This window comes from Pleurodeles waltl, chromosome 11 (assembly GCF_031143425.1).
Source record: "Pleurodeles waltl isolate 20211129_DDA chromosome 11, aPleWal1.hap1.20221129, whole genome shotgun sequence".
In the NCBI taxonomy this organism is placed as follows: domain Eukaryota; kingdom Metazoa; phylum Chordata; class Amphibia; order Caudata; family Salamandridae; genus Pleurodeles; species Pleurodeles waltl.
This window is the reverse complement of record NC_090450.1, coordinates 148,589,437-148,611,001: the sequence shown is the minus strand read 5'-3', so window position 1 is coordinate 148,611,001 and position 21,565 is coordinate 148,589,437. Positions and strand designations below refer to the sequence as shown.

Below are 21,565 nucleotides of genomic sequence, written 5' to 3'. Positions count from 1 at the left end.
GGCATGACTGACATATGTTAAGGATAGTGCTTTTGGCTGTCACATCATATCTCAACACCGTTTAGAGCAAAATGTGTGGGGGTGACTATCCAAAAAGAGCACTTTCCATCATATAGCAACAGAGACATGTACAGGGACCAGCCCCTTTGGGAATACATGGTAGGAGGGGACTGAAGAAGGAGAGAGAGCACAGAAAGATGTAGAAAGTCCCTAGCCAAGACAGTGTTCCCTTAGCAGTGAAATGTCAGTTTCTTTTTGAACTGTATATGGAATATGTTGTTCTGATATCAGATTTGAATGTGGATCCAGATCCTGGGTCTCTAGGCGACAACGACTTGGTTTCTTGCTTTCTCTGTCCTACATTGTTTAGCTGCTAATGTCACTATGTCAGAGGTATTCATCGGAGGGTGACCTTCATATATAATTAGCTTATGAAGACAACGGGGGCCTTGTTCTAGAGAGCCTTGTATGTGATGCAGATGATCCTGTAGATGATCCAGGATTTTTGCTGGGAGCCATGGTACATGTTTTAGCACAAGGGTGATGTGGTCATATTTCTTCAGCTTCTTCATGAGCCACACACCTGTGTGAAGGATGCCTTTTAGAGGACCAAAGGTATTCCTTGAAATATCATTGAGCACAGCTTTGCCTCCATCTATTGGGGAGAGGACTGAGGCTTGAACTGTGTTAGAAATGGGGTCTCTGGTTGGCAGTCAGTTTGCATTCTGTTCAAGCAGGGACCCTCACTCTAGTCAGGGTAATTGAGATACAGACCTAGGATAACCCCTGCTCACCCGCTTGGCACATCAGTCAGGCTTATCTCAGAGGCAATGTGTAAAGTATTGGTACAGTCACACACAGTAACAGAGTGAAAACATCACAACAGGGCTCAACACCAGTAGCCAATATTTATCTGATGAAACAAGACCAAAACGACAAAAATCCAGCATACACAAACAAAGTTAGGAATTTTTACAGATTAACCTTCAATATAGCGCTGAGAAACACAAATGCTTCAATTTGGTGTTATCAAGTCATCATGACAGAGTCGTTCTCACCAATCCGACACCAATGGCGCCAGTCATGTAGTCGCATGGACCACCAGGTACAGTACCTTTTAAAAGTGAGGAAACAAACCAGTACACAGAGTCTGGGAAGCGAGGCTTTGCTGGATCTGGCACGGCGTTTGTTCCGATGCTGATGAGCAGTGAAGTGAAGCCATCAATGCGAAGCCCGGGTCCTTGCTGCGGAGCAATGGATGAGGTTGCGTTGGAGTGAAGCGTCAGTTCCTTATGCTCCAGTGGGGTTGTGGTCCAATGGGACAAGAGAGGTGAGGCGACCTCACGGGTCATGGTCACACCACGGGGCTGCAGGTGCCACAACAGAGTCAGGTGTCACAGACATCAGTGACACGGCACTCGGACTCATGAGGTCACATGACGTTAGCAGGGCTGTGGCAGCGTCAGGTCTGCGATGTCAATCTGGGTCGTTGCATTCCAGCGGAGAACATGGATTTGGTTCCAGGCGGCAGCGCGGGGTCAGGCAGCGGCATCAGTCCAGGCCTCAGTCTGCGTCAATGCACTTATTTTTTTTCTTGGTTTTCAATCAACTTTCACTCCAGAGGGCCCAGAAACTGGTATTGGCACCACCTAGAGAGTTAGGGTCACAGCAAGTGAACCCAGAGGCTTGTAGGTGAAGTCCTTGCTGTCCCTAAGGCTTCTTAACAGGAGGCAAGCTCTGTCCAAGCCGTGGAGAAACTTCACAAGCAGTATACACAGCAAATTCCAGTCTGTGTCCTCTCTAAGGCTAAAGCAGCAACTTCAGGCCAACCCAGCAAAGCACACACAGCAAAGCGGCGGTACTCCTCCTCCAGCTGTTCAGCTGTTCTTCTTGACAGAGGTTCCTCATGATCCAGAAGTGTTCTAAAAGTCTGGGGTTTTGGGTCCACTACTTATACCCATTTCTGCCTTTGAAATAGGCAAACTTAAAAGGAAAGCCTCTGTTGTTGACAAGATCCTGCCTTGCCTAGGCCAGGCCCCAGGCACACACCAGGGGGCCGGAGACTGAATTGGGTGAGAACAGGCAAAGTTTTTCAGGTGCAGGTGTCAGCTCTTCTCTCCCCACTCTAGCCCAGGAGGCTCATCAGGATATGCAGGACACTATCCAGCTCCCTTTGTGTCACTACCTAGAAGGAATTCTCACACTGCCCAACTGTCAGTCTGAACCAGACATGGATTCCACAGGCAGGCAGAGGCACAGAATGGTTAAGCAAGAAAATGCCCACTTTCGAAAAGTGGCATTTTCAAACAGACAATCTAAAAACCAACTCTATTAAAAGATGTATATTTAAATTGTGAGTTTGAAGACCACAACCTCCATATCTCTATCTGCTCCCAATAGGAAATTACACTTAAGAGGAATAGAAATGCAATCCCCATGTTAACCTACGGGAGAGATAGGCCTTGCAATAGTGAAAACAGAATTTGACAGTATTTCACTATCAGGACAAGTAAAACACAACAGTGCATGTCCGTCCTTCTAAATACACTGCACCCTGCCCATGGGGATACCTAGGGCCTACCTTAGTGGTGCCTTACATGTACAAAAAGGGAAGGGGTGGGCCTGGCAAGTGGGTACACTTGCCAGGTTGAACTGGCAGTTTAAAACTGCACACACAGAAACTGTAGTGGCAGGTCTGAGCCATGTCTGCAGGGCTACTTGTGTGGGCGGCACAGTAAGTGCTGCAGGATGACTAGTAGAATTTGATTTACAGGCTCTGGGCACCTCTAGTGCACTTTACTAGGGACAGTCTAGTAAACTAATATGCCAATGATGGAGAAGCATACAATTTACACAGAGAGCACTTGCACCTTAGCACTGGTCATAAGTGGTATAGTGCCCAGAGTACCAAAACCAGTAGAAACAAAGTCTAGCACACAGTCATAAGTACAGGAAGCAGAGGCAAAAAGACAGGGGAAACTACACCAAGGATGCCAGGACTAAGAAACTGTTATTCTGAAGTTCTCGCCTGAATTTTTTTTTATTTTTGTTCAAGAGAGAGAGTTACAACCAGGCTATTTTGGTGCTCTTGGCAATGTGTTTTTGAGGTAGGCACTTGAGTCCAGGATATACCTGAGGGATTTGGCCTGTTCTGTCATTTAGGATGTGAAGTAGGTTAGGTTTAGGTCAGAGGGAGACATCTGTATGAAAGAATGTTTGGCATTATTGTCAAATTTTAAAAAATCAGGCCCGTATTTATACTTTTATAGTGCCACATTTGCGTCATTTTTTGACGCAAAAACGGCGCAAACGTACAAAATACAATTGTATTTTGTAAGTTTGCACCTCTTTTGCGTAAAAAAAGATGCAAATTTCTCACTAAAAAAGTATAAATACGGGACACAGGTTCCATGATTTAGCATCAGGTAGATTGTTGACATCCTGTCTTGGATGCATATGAAGAAGGCTTTGAGTCTGTGTCATTGGTTGAGGAGATTATGAGAAAGTGTTGGATGTCATCAACATATTAGTGAACCTTAATGACACTGTCTGCAGGGATGGTTCCAAGGGTTTCCATGTAAAAGTTAAACATGATAAGTGAAATGATTTTAGGTTCTAGTAGTTACTATCTGAACAAGTTGCTGTCAGTTGGTTAGGCAAGATGTGATCTATTGTAGGATTGTGCCAGCTAGGCTCACTGAGTTCTCTGGAGCTGATTGAAGCTGAATGGTCAACAGGGTCAAAGGTTGCAGGGAGGTCAAGCAGGACCAGGATGCAAGAGATCGTTTTATCAGTAAGAAAGGGGCTATTGTCGACTGTTGGAACATGGGGGATTTAATAATGCAGCATGGCCTAAACCCCAATTGCTAGTCTATAAGTGGTTTATTCTTGTTGATGTGTTCTTGTAACTGGACGGTGACTACCTTCTTATATGCAATGGAAGCTGGCAAGGTCAGTTGGATCTGGTGTAGGCTTTTTCAGAAGACAAAGGCTATATATTGTCTTGAGGCTGAATTTGAAGGTGTCATGGGACAGTGAAACATTGATAATGTGGAATTTCAGAGGACTTCTCCTGACAGAGATGGATAGAGGAGGGAAGTACTGAGGAAAAGTAATGGGTTGAATGCTTGATTACATCACAGGGATCGGTCATTACTCAGAGCTTCAATCAAGTACATCCTTTTTGCCCGCCGTGCCACCTCAAACATGAACCATCCATTTGAAAATCAGCTTTGGTCATGCTCCAGTAGGATTAATTGAGCCTGAACTGACAGGCAACTTTTGCCCTTTGGGCCACACCAGTATATGGTAGCATGAGTCCCAATGCACAGTGCGCACATGACCTACATCTGAGCATACCCATTACACTTAGGGAAAACAAAGCGTAAAAGCTGTGGGTCAATTACTTGAATTATTCTCATCCATTGATAATTTGTCTGGGCTGTAATCCAGTCCATCATCTTCTCACTATGATCCCTCAAACAGGAAACAGCTATATACAAATAAGCCATGGTCATATTCCAGTAGGAAACACCCATCAATCAGCACACCATGACTCTATCTTGTGAGGGAAATTTTGCCCAGTTAAATTTGTAATTCTTCTAGTTGCATTTACCTTATAATATATACTTTTTCACCATATCGCTCAAAATTACTATTTTGCCTACAGCTTTCTCAATTTTATGAAAACTGTTACTTGGTGTCAATTGCTTTATTTCTTCTATGAAATACATAGCCCAAATGTTTGTGATGTAATACACGCATCACCTTAACTGGACATCAGAGTGTTCTATTTAGGATGATTAAGATCCTGGATGTGCAGGTTGCGGCCCACTTAACTGACTGGGGATGATAACTCCTAATATAGATTTGAAATTCACCACCAAATTACATCATGAGGAAAACAGAACAAAAGGCAATTTGCTAAATCTGAGCCAAAAAGAAGAAATGGAAGGCAGGGCAGGAAATGAGGAGCCCTAATGCTAGGGGAATGGTATGTGTTTTCTTATGTTACTGTCAAATAATGTGGGTTTTTGGTTTCTATGGACAATACAAACAATATGTGATCTAACACACAATCCATGTTCTACCAGGCCCATGTTTTCAAGCATTGGGTTGCATTACTTATTTTTAAATAACGTGATAACATCCATATCCACCTGGGAACATGCACAAGTATAGCTGCAATTGAAATAACTATTACTGGTCATACCCTATGCCGTTCTACTACCACTGATTTATTACATAATTTGCGAAGTGCATGTAGGAAGCTCATCATGCCACTGAAATATTGGATAGATGATATGTTACTATTTCAACTACTATTACCAACAACAACTTATCCTATTGGCACCATAGATAATACAACTAATGCCACTACTATAAATATTAATACTACTGATAATACTACGATGTTTGACATTAATGCACTTACACTGTTTGGAACACTGTTATCTCTAGTCCTAGTAAGCCAACATTGCGTCACCCCAATGACGCCAACACCGCTACCCTCCTGGAGAACCTGAACAACCTCGGCCTCACGCAGCTAGTCACCAAGCCCATGCACATGGCTGCACTTTTTCGTCCAGTGAAAGTCAAAATTAGCCATGTCACTGACCTCACCTGGCCCGACCACACCATCATCCACTTCACTATCTCCGATGCCCCACAGACCACAGCCACACACAACAGCTACACCCTCAACTGCTGGAGAAAGGTAACCCAGACACATTGGACGCAGGCCCTTGGCCCCACACATCAGGATGCCTCTTCAGAAATGAACCAGGCAGTTCAGAACTGCACAACCTAAGTCACCGACTGCGTCAACAATGTTGCACCGCTGAAATCAGCAAAACACAGCAACTGGTATACCATGGAACTCAGAAGCAGCAAATGCAACTGCTACCAACTCGGCAAAAGATGGTGCACCACCAAAAACCCCTCCAACAGAACCACCTTCAGAGCAGCTCTCAACAACTGCCAACAACACATCACTGAAGCCAAGAGGACGGCCATCACTGCCGTCATCAATGCCACATCCAACCTCATGAAGCATCTTGTCAACATAGTCATTAAATTCTTCAACAGAGCAGCAACTAAGAATGCCATACACCCCTCCCAAGAGCTCTTCGGTCCCCTCATGGACTGCTTCCATAGCAAGATCACCAGCATATACAACAACTTTGAACCCCAACCTGCTTCTCTCACCCTAGACCACCTCAACCAACCAACGGACACCAGCCACATGATCACCACATGGTCCCTGTTCACCACTCATGCCACTGCAGCCATCATGGCTTCCATTCACTCTGGGCACCCACTGACCCTACCATCTCTTCAACCTCAAAAACAACCCAATCAGCACAGAACTCACCAGCATCCTGAAAACCTCCATCTCCACAGCAACCTACCCAGAACGATGGAAACACCCAAGGTCAGACCCTTCCTAAAGAAGCCCTCTGCTGACCCAATGATCTCAAAAACTACTGACCTATCAAAGTACTTGAGAAGGCCATCAACCAACAGTTCCCCGAATATCTCAAACTGTACCACCTCCTTGGCTTATCTCAATCAGGATTCCGTGTCAACCACAGCATGGTACCTGCACTGATCGCCACCTCAGATGACATCTAAACCCTCCCAAACCAAGGAGAAACTGTGGGTTTGATCTTCCTCAACCTCTCTGCTGCATACAACCTGGTATCCCACCACACTCTCTTTGACAGGCTACACAACATTGGTATACAGCAAAACGCTCTCAAATGGATCATCTCCTGTCTCACAGGAGAAACACAGAGCACCCAACTGCCTCCCTTCTCTTCCAACCCAAGGGCATCATATGCGACGTACCCCAGGAATCATCCCTCAGCCCCACCCTGTTCAACGTCTACATGACTCCCCTCACAGATGTCATTAAATCCCATAGACTCAACATAATCTCTTCTGTTGAAGACACACGGCTGAACCTACCACTCTCCAGAAGCCCCACCAATGCCAAACCCACCTTCTGCAACAACATGACCAACATAGCCAAGTGGATGAAAGGCAACTGCTGCAAACTCAACACGGACAAGACTGAGGTATTGATCTTCAGATAGAACTCTTCCATATGGGACCACAGTTGCTGGCCAACAGACCACGCATGCAACTTAGGTATCATCCTGGACCACCAACTAACCATGAAACAACAAGTCAACAAAATCACCTCCTCCTGCTTTCATGCCATCCGTGTGCTCCACAGGATAATCAGTTGGATCCCAACACCAGAAAAACCATCATGCAGCAACTCATAACCAGCCACCTTGACTACGGTAATGCTCTCTATTCCATAAATTCCATCCACCCACCCAAAAAACTTCAGACCATTCAGAACACTGTGGCCAGACTCATCCAAGACCTTCCAAAATGGGCCCACATGACCCATCACCTCGGAAACCTCCACTGGCTGCCCAGCCAGAAAAAGATGGTGATTCAAAATTCTCATGGTCACCTACAAAACCCTACACATCAAGGTCCCTCTGAAATTAACCACTGTCTTAACTTCCATCAACCCACAAGACACCTGTGCTCCACCTCACTTGCCATTGTGCTTACACCCCTCATACACCCCACATCTGACACAGCTGCTGCAGGGGCCACTCCTTCTCCTACATCACTGCCAAGTTCTGGAATGACCTTCTCCTCCACCTCTGAACAGCAACCTCCCTGACAGACTTCAGAAAGAAGCTCAGACCTGGCTTTTTCAACTGAGACATGGCACAATCAGCACCCAGATACCCCTAGTGGTGATAGTGTTAAACTGTACAAGTCCTGAGTGAATAGTAATAGCAATACAGGTAATGGCAGTAGTGGTACTTCAAATAATCCTACCGGGATTGGTGCAGACTAAGAGTACTGTTAATACCAGTAAGTACTGTTGCTGCTATCCTTCACACTACATCAACGATTGTTACTACTCAGCAGTAATGTTACAATTAGCACTATTGCTATGCTAGACATTTGTGGTACTGGCATTATAATGGTAACAGTAGCATTAGTAGTACCAGCAAAAGCTGCAGTAGTACATGTAGTAGTAGCAGACGTATTTGCTGTAGCAGTAGTGCCAGCATAACGCATTATGATCTAAAATGTTATTAGCAAACTAAACGTTTTTCCATGTACACATGACTGAGTAATTGACATCACGTGATTATCTAATGCAATCAGTTATTGTAGCATAGCCAAACCATTGGAATATACATCATTAAATAGTTTATCATTGAAGACTGAGAAGAACACCTTTAAACATTTGTCATTGATGTTTGAGAAGAGATGCTGAAGCTTAAACTTATGAAATGTTTAATTAATTCCTTTAAAATAATACTTGTACTAATACTTTGTTTTAAGATTATTTATTATTAGGGCACCCTCATTTATGACTAAATAACTTTTATGTGTGTTACTCCTTATATGAAGGCCTTTAAAATGTTTTATTATGTGATACTCTAATTATTCCTATTTGTGTTTCTTATGCTGAGTTTTTGTCTGTCCTTTATACTGTCATTTGTAGTTTCTAATTTGTAATCAGTAATTGGTTAATTTACTTTCTGTTTTTTCTGTCACACACGAGATCTATTCCTTGCCATAGCACTCTGCTTATAAATAAATCAAATAAAATACAGATAGTGTGATACGTCGTTATAAAGTGGTACTGTTAAGTGTGGTAGTAATACACGTAGTACCAGGAGTAGCAGTAGTATTGGCAGCAGTAAAAGAAGTAGTAGTCGTACCAGCAGCAGTTGCAGCTGCAGTACTTGTAGTACCAATTCTAAATTGGATTACACATTTTGAGTAGTAAATTATGTGGATCAGGGCTAGGATTACCTTAAATGTAAACTTATTCATGGAAAGTAAACATAAACATAATGTATTACTTTGCAGCTTTGATACGCTAATATTCTTAAAGAGAGGGCAACGATAATATACTCTGGAGGCAATGACATCTTAATTCGTAAATTTGAATTAAGATAAACCATTGCCAGTAAAAAACATTTGATTTTATTTTTGACCGAAGCGCATGCCTCCTTCAACAAAGAACAAATGACCGTGACCGACAACATAGACTATATTATTTTCAGTGAAAAAATCATCTATGATAACCAATGCTAAAATACCCTAAGTTCTATTTTTCTTTCTTTCGGTTATGAGTGCTCTCGAAACCATGGAGACAGTTAGAAGACTGAAACTAAAACATATGTTCTAAATAAACCCATTTTGAACTTTGTTACTATTGTATGTATTAGGATTATGTTATCACTGCTGTTCAAATGTGTTCTATTAATCTTAAACAGGCATTCAATCATGAACCCCATTAACAATGGAAAAATATTTGCAAAGTTACACAGAGTCCCCTGTTCAGGAACTTTAAGGCATATAAGAGCGCATTTATTTAAGACAATAAAGAAAGAGATTTAGATCAAAGGAAATGCTTTCTACAGTTCTTTCCTCCAACAGCCTGGGTTCCTAGTATATTTAAAAAAACAGATTACCGCCCGATTTTTATAACTACATTTCTTCCTTAAAAGTATGTTTTGTCTTTGCATATAATGAGAGCCTGGCTCCTAACACATAACACTGACAGGAAAGTACAATTGATAACAGACCCAACAGAACAGTGCTGAGAACATTACCACGTCTTTACTTTGTCCAGCAAAGGCTTCTTGGACGTATAATCTTCCAACAGCATCATCCAGATTGTCGTTGACATAGTTTGCACAACGCCTCCAAACAGCAGTTTCTGATGTTGTACCATACAGCGCCTGCAGAACATCAGAAAACCTCAGATTTCAGTAATTGTTACATGATGTAGACTGGTCTAATTGCAGAATATGTAGGTACAAGGCATAAATGCTATGCGCATTAATGAACTGATGAATAATTGACCATTTAAAAACGTACCTGCTAATAGCTCTTTGAATTTCCATGAATAAATGCACTTATAATTCATATATGAAAATGTGGGCCCTAGTCCATAAGATGGTACCCGAATTTCTGTGTAGGTTTGGCGTGTCAAAGTAGAAAATGAACTACTAAATTGTAGTTCTTGATATGCAAAGATTGGAAATTTGGAATATAACTTCAGAACTTCTTCCAGGTGAATACCTGCTAAATTGTTCCACATCAGCTTTGAAACCTTCAACTTTTCTTGGGTTTTTATCAAAGCGTATTAACGTGCTTGGATTTTTAAATCAAATCATACTGTGGTAAAGCAACACTACAAGTACCATAATGTACATTGCTTAGCTGTAAAAGTGAGATTTGGCTGACAGTGTCACAAATGACATGAGACCTCTTGGCAGACATGCAAGGGTGCGTTTTTCCCAGACTCACAGGAATCTCCTGGGCCTTGATTTATACTTTTTTTGCACTGCTTTAGCATCATGTTTTGACGCAAAAGCGGCACAAATTTACAATTGTATTTTGTACGTTTACGCTGCTTTTGCATAAAAAAATTACGCTAATGCAGTGCAAAAAAAGTATACATCAGGGCCCTGATGTCAGGGCCTGTGTGCAAAGGCTTAGAAAATAGCCTATGGTCAAAGGTTTATTGGGGAAAGGAAGTCTTCACTTGGATAAATATTTTATTGCGACGAAAAATAGATAAACGGATAAAAAAAACAATGGGAAATTAACATTCTGTTGTGGATTGCCCTTAAACCGCACAAACTACACTTTCAGGTTTAAAGGAAACAAGTTTGTATCTAGACAATAATGACAATGTTACATATTCTTGGTGCTTCAGCTGGAGTTTATGTGACTAGGTTGAGGTCACAGAGAGATTATCAAAATAGAGGACCTTTTCTATTATGGCCGCCTTCAAACTACGGAAGATTTACACAATAAATTTAACATGTGCACCACCCAATAATGGCAATATCGACAAATCTTATTTTGCATTAGAAACGGAATGTGGACAAATCCCTCCATATTACTTTCATCACAGATTCTTTCTTTTGTGATGCGGCAGTGCTAGGATAGAGGGGTAACACTGGGGCTTTTGTAATGCATTGATCACAAAACTGTAGTGATGCAGTGGGGTTATGGTGAGGGACATAGCAGAAGATGGAGTTGTCCTATGTATAGGTGGAGAAAGAAAAGGCTTACCTATTACATTCTCTTGGCAAGGAACTAAGAGACTAAGAGACGCCAGACTTAAGATGGCATACTTCAAGCACTTGCATGAATTCGTACTGTACTCTAGCATGGATTTGCATTGCATGGCTGCTTGCCAATGACTTATGCTGGGGAAGAAGTCTTGTATTGTGATCTATTACACATTCTGTGATCATGCATAGCATTAGGATGATATTGGTCAACGTTATAGCAATTTGTGCAAGCAACTAGTAATGACATCACTGGTGTGGGGGGGGCACTATGCATTGTAATATTACAGGGTTAGTTAATCACCATACCTGTTCTGTAACTGTGTGAGTACACACACACACACACATACACTCATATCAGTTCTGGTGAAATCATAAACCACAAGGCTGAAGGCCGAGTGGTTTGTAAATGTCACCAGAACACAGAGGTGGCAATCCTGGACCACATTACACATGGTAACTGGTATATATATGTTATATATCACATGTTTAGTTTGGAGTAGTTAGCTAGAAAAAGCTGTTTTGTTGAAGTGTAGCAAAAAGTGGACACTCAAATAAGTTGGAATATTTAGCTTTTGTTTACCATTCTTGATTCAATTGTTGATAAGGCAATAGCAATTGTGAATGTCAGTGGATTTAGTTAATACAAAGGCAGTAGCATTTACCACATACTTATGGATTCACTATATTTACCTCATTTGCAAACTTTACAATATTTCACCAAATATTTTTTATTGAGTGAAAATGTAGGCTAGAAACATAATCGATAATCAAATCTCAATATAGATGATAAAAATGCAATTCATTATGTTAAGGTCATCAACTGCTGTAATGAAATGACATCAGTATTGCCATCAATGATATTATTTAATATGTCATGAGTGATGCAATATGTGAGGTGATAAATAGTGCATGTGGGAGGTCAAGTTTTAGTTAGCTCAGTAAACTATTACTGTAGAATTACATTTTGTATTGTTTTTAAACATTAATGTTTATCTTATTTCAATCCTTAACTATCCTGTCACTTTTACTTTTGTTTTTTTCAGTGAATGTCTGTGTCTGTTATTTTTTTTTAATTACATTCAGCCAACCCTCACAATGCAATGGCTGGAGGCCATGCCCTGTACCCCACCACGCCCAGCTAACCCCTCTAATTTGCATGCCCTCCAACACATGCAGCATGGTGTTGGCCGCTGGGTCCGACAGGACGCTGGAAGCAGCAGTTTGGCAGCAGGGCCTAGCTCCTGCCAGGCTCTATACCCAATAAAACACACAGGCATCCAACCCTCACTGCACATGACCCTTGGCATTGGAACTTGTACAGCAGGGAGGTGGTGCAACCAAGCCATTGGCAGCTAACAGCCTACAGCCATCGACAATGGGGAGTTGGCCCAGTCCTGCATCCACTGTGCCATGGACGACCATCACATCCTACCCATGGCCAAAGCCGAATGCTGTTGGATGTTGGGTGCAGGGCCCCCATAGTACTGAGGTATTGTGCAAGCTTCCTCAGCAACGTTTGCATGGTACTATGTGGTAATTCATGAGAGGTGGCTCCCACAGGACTACATTGGTATCTCAAGTGAGGGCTGTGCTCAATTCTGTAGCAATACTGCAGTACTCACAGCATGAAAATTAGAAATTTTTAAAACATTTTGGCCCTGAGGTGGTCCTCTGGGTCCCCACACAAACGACTTTAGTCAAGGTTTCCCGGCCCTGTCCCATTAAACTACTCTTCCAAACTATTTTCAGGACATGGGTCCAAGCCCCCAAGTCCTTTAATGGAAGCTGCAACATTTTATACTGAGTTGTTGTCAGTCAATCAGATAATCTGGTTCTGCGGGACGGAACCCATGTCTAACGTAGCTATAGCTCATGCCCGCCTTGCGCTGCTTGTGACCTCACATATTGCATTACTCATGACATATTCCATGACTGAATTGAAATCATCTTCAATGACATAATTCGTAACAACACCGCATGTCGGAGGCACAAGTTATAGTTACATTAAGGCATGTGATAGTTACTTGAAATAAATATAACCAGTGAATTTCAGTGGTTTTCTCAGTTTAAAATGTTATGCTTCAACTGAAATTTTCATCAAAGTATAACGTCCTATTAACATGTCAATGAATTTCTGATGGTTTTTGAAATGCAACGTAAGATATTATTGCCATACCTAACAAAAAAGTCACCTCAAACTTTGGTGTTTTACAGTGAATTTCTAGGCTTTTTTTTAATCATAAAGTAGTATTTTATTACCGTATGTAAGGCAAACCCTAACCTTGGACCTATGGCCAAGCCCCGTGTACTGCTCCCCGTCGGCAGACAACCCTCCTGCCATGCAACAACTCCCTTGGAAAGCAGCCTGGCTCCTGCCCTCTCATTGGACACCCACAGGTTGGCAGGAACACCAACAAATATATTTTGTTTAAATTTGGCCCCAGGGGCCCCTCTCCCACAAGGTCTAGTGTGCCAAGGCACCCCTATCCTGCCCCCTTAGGCCTTATTATTTTTAAAAAATTCAGGCACTGGGCCTGAATTGGCTGTGCCAACATTTCTTTTCATGTTGCTATCAGCCAATCAAAGCATAAGCTCCTGCAGGAGTACACCAGACCCTGTCACTCCCGCAGAATCAAGATGATTGACGGGGAAACAAGCCCCGTCGGCAAATCAGATTGCACTAATATTTGAAACTGATCTAACTGCCCAGACATATACAGTTTTTGAAACATAATTTCTCAAAAACTAGAGAACAGATTTACACCAAGTCAGAAATGCATGCTTTCTGGACCAAGATCCAGATTTCTGCCAAATTTGGTATTATTCTGTTCATTTTTTTTTTGCAGTATTACTGTTCAATGTTCTTATAAAACATCGCATGGGGAAATTGTGATTTGGGAACCCCACCTTTTTTCTCACCTACAGATTGATGGATCACCAAAAAACTTTCCAGAAAGGAGCAGAGGTGGATTAATATTTTTTTTAAAGTGTCATGAAGATTAGACAAATGGTGCCAAGGTTGTTCACTTCATGAAATGTTCCAAAAAAAGGCCCTTGTAGGAATTAGGTATGCATGGAAAGTTTCTGCGTGATCCATAAAAACGGGGCTGAGAAAAGGTGGAGGGGTCAAAAAAGCGTGTTTCTCATGTTAATTCCGATAGACTCTTTAGACGTGCATCCAGCCCGAACGGCTAGATGGAATTACACAACATTTGGCAGAAAGGTAGATTGTAGTCCATAGAGCATATCTTTTGTTATTGGTGTAAATCCATTCAGTAGTTTTTGAGTATTTAAGTAAATCCAAATTGTATGTCTAGAAGTGTAAGTACATCACCAATAGTCCCGATCTAGTGCTGAGATTTGATTGACTGTCAGCAATTCAACCACGAAGTGTTGCAAACCATTTTGGGACTTGGCTTCCCAAAAAATAAAAAAATAAAGAAAAGGGGGCAGGGTACGATCACATTAACTCCCTAGCCTTGGTCCAGGGTGAAAAAAATGTTTGTATTGAATTCACAGCAAAATTTGCAAATATTTGAAAATTTTGCTTTGAATTAAAAAAAAAAACTCGGACTTCCGCGCTTGTTATAATTGTAGACCCCAGGGAGGCCAGGTTCTGGGGACATGTGGGCTTACATTTTAAATAATGGAGGGCCCCCCTCCAAGGGCATAATATTTCGCCTGGGACCCCACCTCAAAAAAGGCTTATGGTAATATTGAATGGGGCTCACAGACACCTCCGGACTCTGGCGACCATCCCCTCTCCAGGGCATCATATATTTATTTATGCAGGGAAGCCACCCAGCACCCTCCCCCCTCCCCAGTACCCCAGGTACCACCACTTCCCTGGGGCTATATTTAAAAAACATGCAGGGGGGGGGCAACGCAGACTGCCCCCAGGCATGAAGGACTGACACCTCTCAGGGGCTATATTTTTTTAAAAAAGATGCAGGGGGTGGTGCATGACCAAAAGGAATTTGGATTAAAACCCAGATGGGGTTGAATGTGTGTAAAGATTCAGCACTCCATCCAACATCCTTTTGTGTTGCTAAAGTTGGGGTATGGTAAGTGGGTATGGTTGGGGTTGGGGTATGGTAAGTGGGAAGGGTATGCTCAGATGTGGGACCCATGCTCACTGTGCCACTGGATTCAAGCTAGCCTGGCTGATGAAGGGCGATAACCTGAAACCAGTCCCAAAATGCTTGTTTCCAGTCCAGAGAGTACCTGGCCTGACAGTTCGGGCTGGACTGTTCCCATTTTGAACAGGGTTAAGACTGATTTGCATATGGCTGGGCCCAAATTGGGGTGGCATGGTTTGCAAAAGAACACTAGATTAAGACACAGATCAGTGACTGGGGGTGAGTGTTTAAACAGTTTCAGCAATATTTCCATTGTCCTGTTGTGTTGCTAAAGTTGAACTAAGCAGGAAGGATATGCCCAGACATGGGTTCCGTGCTCACTGTGCCGTTAGATTCACGCTAGCTTGGCTGATGAAGGGTGACTCCTTGAAACCGGTCCCAGTATGCTTGTTTCCGGTCCAGGGAGAACCTGCCCTGGCAGTTCGGGCTGGACTATTCCCATGGGGAGCAGGGTCCAGACTGATTTGCATATGGCTGGGTCCAAACTGAGGTGGCATGGTGATAAAAAGAACAATGGATTAAAACCGGGGGGGGGCTCCTCTGCAATGGGAGAGGAGCGTTACCCCACTGGCAAAGAGCCAGCAGCAAAAAATAAAACTATACTTGAATATCATTTTATTTTTCTCCTCCTGGCTCAGCCAGCATGTGACGGGAAGGGTGGGGCTGTGACACAGGAGGTGAGAGGGGAGATGACAATGGAGTGCACTAAGAGGGCCAGCCAAACACACATGTGCAGTTAGGTTTCTCCAGCCCGGCTGTGTATACAGCCGGGCTGGAGAAACTGCACAGGTCCCATGTTGTGTATGATCAGCAGTCCGAGCCACTCAGACCAATCTTGAAGTTTCAGCACTTCGTCCATCATCCTTTTGTGCTGCTGGAGCCATGTGGACCCCACGAGGACCACTACGTCGCTGGGTTATATTTGAAAAAAAGATGCTGGGGGCAGCGCAGACTCCCTGGGTACCACGGACCACCACCTTCCTGGTGCCAATAAGTGTTCTTAAAATATAGAAGGGGGTGCAGCCCCCCTCCTGGGCCATATATGATCCCTGAGGACCAACACCTTCCTGTGCTAAACAAAGGCTGGGGGCACTTGTGCCCTAAGGTACCTATAACTCATGCCCTCCCCATGCACTGCTAGTTGCCCCACATTTTGCAAAACTCATGACATCTCTGATAACATCATTGACAACATCAATGTAATAGCTTCAGTAAAACTAGTGAGGAGAAGACTGTGCATGGCAGGGGTGCAACTAATAGTTACTTTAGGGCACAAGTTATAGTTACTTGAAATAACTCTAACTATAACCGCTGAATTTCTATGGTTTTGTATGTTTAAAATGTGAGCCTAACTATAACATCTCGGTAACCTTTGTGTTTTAAGACACAGACACATATATGTGTGCGTGTGTGTGTATATATATATATATATATATATATATATATATATATTAGTTGCAAAGGATATAGGGCCTAATTTAGACAGGTATCGTATACTCCTTATTACAAGTGCATTACATCTTATGTCTAAGGTACTCATAATAAAGCAGACAGGTTGTCTGTCATGTTTGATTCTTGTGATGGAATTCCTGTCTGCAAAACTTAAAATCAGTCTCCAAGTCCCTGACAAAGTGCTCCTGACATTCGAACATTTGGCTCCCCATGCATGGTGAATATTGATTATTTTTCCTGTCTTGAATGACCCTTACATGGTGGTCCTAGGTAGAAAAAAAGAGATGACGTAGCAAGAAAGTAGGATAGGGATTCTAATGCCATGTCTTCCGCCTAAGGACAAAGGCTGCCTAAGAGTAAGAGTATTTCTCATGGAATGTGGCAACAGCTCTTCTGCAGCCCCCCACTTGTAAATGAGGTGTAGGAATAAAAACTTCTACAGGTGAGTCATCTTTGAATTTTTGACAGATCACCATTTTGACCATTCTCTTAATGTCTCTCTAGTTTGGATACTTGCGGTCAATGAACATGTGGCAAAGTGGTGTGATAGCTTAGTGCATGAATAAAATGTATTTCAGAATGACTCCCTCCTTTATATTGTCAACCATAAATCAAATGGTATGCCTAAGGAATTCGAAAAAGTTCGTAAAAGTGGAGAGCAATCATCAACCAAGGAAACATTTTGAAAGTTGGAGGTGCAGTCATTTTCATGCATACCACAACATTCCTTTTTTAAACATTTTATTTATAGTTTAACAATTAAGCATAATTGAACAAAAGAGAACTTATATTATCAGACCTTACGAAAAGCATTTCTTGAGTCCTTATAACCCTGGCTGAGACTGCTCACGTAGTCCATAATGCCTCGCCAAGCAATATAATTTTGAATATCTCTGTAAAAAAAGAATCAGACATATGTGAAATAATTTGCACAAAAAAAAGCAGTTTAGCAACGAACAATGTGAAATAAACATAGATTAAATCATACTCAGCTGGTCATTACTTGGAGAATTGAATTGTGAACATATGCCTCTGGAGACGGCAAATACCTTTGGGGCAGATTTAAGAGCCCCTAGCCTGCCAGAGTGTCACTTTTTGTGATGCTCTGGTGGTGCTAACCACTGCTCCATATTTACAAGGAGGTGTAATGGCACTTTTTGTGGTGTTACGCCTCCTTGTAAATATGGGACTCTCGACGCAGTTTTCAGTGTCACAGGGGCGTGCAATGAGTGTTACAGTGGGCGTTCCACCACAACACCCATTGCTTTTGACGCTGCCCCAGATTTACGAATAATCGTAAATCTGTGGAAGCGCCAAAAACTAACACCAGCCCATGATAAAAAAGAGGATGAATGCTTTTATTCCTCCTCATTTGTCCCTTCCTGCATGTAAACAATCATTCCTAAATTATGCTTTAGTACTTCTATGTTTGCTACATTTTGCAGGACACACAGAAGTGCCAAATCGCCAATATAGATTGTTTATGTGCAGGAAGGGACAATGTCCTGCACATAAACAATCTATATCCTTAATGCAGACACCCCTGCACTATTGTGCAAGGATGTCTGCATTGGCACAGGCAGCTTAATTCAGCCCCAGCGCAGGGGGAAACACAGGAGTGTGCTGTATTCCTGTAAATACGGCGCAACCCTGCGTTTCAAAAGTAGCACAGTGCTGCTGTTTTTGGCAAGTACCACGCTGCCTACACCACTTTTAATAAATCCGGGCCTTAGAACTTAAGGACTGATTTAGAGGAATGTATTAATACAGAATCCATTGAAAAAGGTTGGATCTTCTGTTCTGGCCTCAGGCAGCTTAGCTAAAGAGACAGATGCACCACCAACAATGCAGCACATTGAGACTGCTGTCAATTTTATTAGGGAAACTGGATATTAAGATAAATAGAAAGACAGACATTGGCAATGAGTCTTTACCTTTGCAGTGCATTGACAGTACTTTATTTCACAATGGGTATTGCAACATCGTACATTGGCTGTCTTGGAATTTCCTTCAGAACGACCCCACTAAATAGTCTCCTCCGACAAGATTGACATCCACTTGCACCTTGGCAAAGACTAAAGTCTCAATGTCAAATCTGGCAGACAAAGGGGAATATTTAAGAGCCACCTTAGTGCCACCATAGCACAATTGTTTTGATGTTAAGACGCAGCTTCATTGGCTTTTTCCATGCGCCATATTTGCAAAGTGGCGCAATGCATGCATTGTGCCACTTTGTAAACCCTTGCGCCACATTATGCCTGCAACAGGCATGATGTATGCATGTGGCCGTTCCAGCTTTGGGAAGCCCGCAAAAATGTCACAGTGAAATTTAACAGATTTCACTGAGCCATTTTTGGCATCATCTTTAACACCTGCTCAGAGAAGACATTAAAATGATGCTCCCTTAGAAACCCGTGGGCCTCCTTGCGCTGTGCTACACTAGTGTAAAAATTTGTGATGGTAGTGTAGCAAAGTACCACAATAGCGTAAACAATGTTGACACTATTGTGGTAACGATTGCCATGGTGCGCCGTATTATAAATTTGCCACAACCATGGTGTTGTTAGGTGCAGTAGGAGGGGTACAGAAAAAGTGGTGCACCAGCTCTGATGAGGCACTTTTTTTTAATATGGGCCATAGTACTTTATCACAAATAAGGGCAAGTACCCTGTCCGCCAAATCTTCAGTCCACCTGCTCTATTTAGAGTCAAGCAGGCTATCATATTACCAACATCAGTGCTCCCTTTGGTTCTGCTGTTGAAAACATACTTCAACAGGTTGTCGGTAGAGGGCCCACCAATAAGGACAACAGACTGCCCACCCTATTTAGAACAGGCGGTCTGATGGAAAACCTTATGGCACCGAATGGATAAAAAGAAAAATGACCCCCAAACTCCCAGATGTGAGGGGTAATTAGTTTTCAGGTTTTCAGAAACAGAGCCTCCTTTGTGAGTTTGTTTTTTGAAAAAAAAAGAAACTTGGGGCATGTTCACCTGAAAGATGTACTACTGTAGACTTGCAGTGCCTTCAGAGGAACGGCTGTTCTTAGGAAAGCACAGAGAGGTAATTGCTGGGCCGCCAGCATAGGGTCCGTCAGAGTATGGACAAGAGACAGACCTGGCCTAATTAGAACAGATGGTCTAGATGAAACACGTTCTTGCACGGGATAGAAAAAAAAGAAAATAACCCTTAGAAAAGCCCCATTCTGTGGAGGTCCGTTGTTTTCTGGGTTTCAGAAACAACCTCTTCTTTTGTGAGTTTGTTTTTAAAAAACAATGGTTGGTGCATTGTCAGCTGAAAGATGGCAACCACGCACTTGTCTTTCAGTGCCTTCGAGGTAACACTGTTCTTGTGGAAGCACAGGCAGTTGACTACAGGTCAGAGTGATCTGTAAATAAGGTGGGGGTTAGTTTATCAGGGTCCTTCAGGGTGGCAGACGTAATGCCCTCTGCCACCCTGATAGACATCATGCCATCGACCAAATTTTGAATCAGGCCATAAAACCGCCAAATTTACACGACTGATATAAGAGAGGAAGTGGATGTTCCACATTGTAGGATGAAAATTCAATCTCCCTTTGCCCTTTAGAAGTACTTATCTGTAATTACCTTGCGCTATATTTAATAAGAATGTTTTGAAGTTTTGTCAGGTAATCCGGAGCATAAACAATCATGTCTTCTGTCATTTGGATGGGAATTGTCACCGTTGACATTATTTCGTTTGTGAAATTCAGCCAGTTAAATTGCTGCGAAAACATTGGAGATGATTATTTTAATATACTTTGGAAGAATTAATAAACATAGACCAACACATTTCTATTCTAGTTCAAGTGAAACAGGGCCAATTTATTTGCTTTGTGTGGCTAAAACAAACAAAAACATGTCTGTCATACTATATAGAGCTTACATTCAATATTTATATATTCATTTAATTAGCATACATCATTAGTATAAATATGTTTCATGATAAATCCTGAAGATTTTTTAACACATAGATGAGTAAATGGTTAACACCCTCTGTTTTCTGAATATAGTACAAGTTGTTAAATGAAGCAGAGTCAGTAATGTCAAGATAATGAGCACTAAACTAACATTTTCGATATTTCTACAAATTGGTACTTTTCTGTATGCACCTAATACTGATTTTATTTCTATTGTGCTAACGCTTGCTTTGTACAGGCAACATTAGGTCACACCACATGAGCCTAGAAGCTTTTCTATCAACAAACATGTTAAAGAATTAAAGTATTTTGGATTATTCCCACATGACTATCGTCTTCCTTTTAGACCATGGCTATTTAGACCCAGTCAAAAATAAACGTGGCCTATAATTAAACATAAAGCTTTGTGTGTGTATATTTATTACGTTTCCGTGCTTCACAGACTAGATCAAACATGTATACATCAACGAACAAGTACATTTTTGATCGTTGAATATCTGCTAAAACAGCAACATTTCCACAGTCATCTTCCTTTACTTTGAGCTGAAAAGTGGCCAATTCCAGTAAACGTGACTATAGAAAAAAACAAGGATCATTATAAACAAACGAGTGGGAAGCCAATTCCAGAGGAGTTGTATAGGGAAGAATATAAGGCCAATGTCTCACCTACAAATATCTGTGAAGTGATCATTCGCAAATGTTGAGACGTCCATGCTCAAATTGCAACCAGCGATGATATACATATCTAGTTCTAAAGTAGTTCTGATGCCTCAAAAGTCCCTGCTAATGCATCTATCATAGTAGCACAGAAGCAAACAACACCAAGAGCACAGAATTCCTTCAACAACACACAATATTGATGTCATCCTGCATCACAATGTCCTGATGAT

General features: G+C 42.1%; 1 protein-coding gene across 3 annotated transcripts in view; it reads right to left on the bottom strand.

Annotated features, from left to right (window-relative positions):
- MME (membrane metalloendopeptidase) overlaps positions 1-21,565 on the bottom strand; it is a 352,340-nt gene that overhangs the window by 144,860 nt on the left and 185,915 nt on the right. For all 3 annotated transcript variants that reach the window (XM_069213314.1, XM_069213315.1, XM_069213313.1), the window contains exons 11-13: positions 20,344-20,480; positions 17,535-17,628; positions 9,669-9,797 (exon numbers count right to left, since the gene is read on the bottom strand). In XM_069213314.1, the coding sequence (XP_069069415.1) occupies positions 9,669-9,797; positions 17,535-17,628; positions 20,344-20,480 (360 nt within the window). The remainder of the gene's footprint in view (positions 1-9,668; positions 9,798-17,534; positions 17,629-20,343; positions 20,481-21,565) is intronic.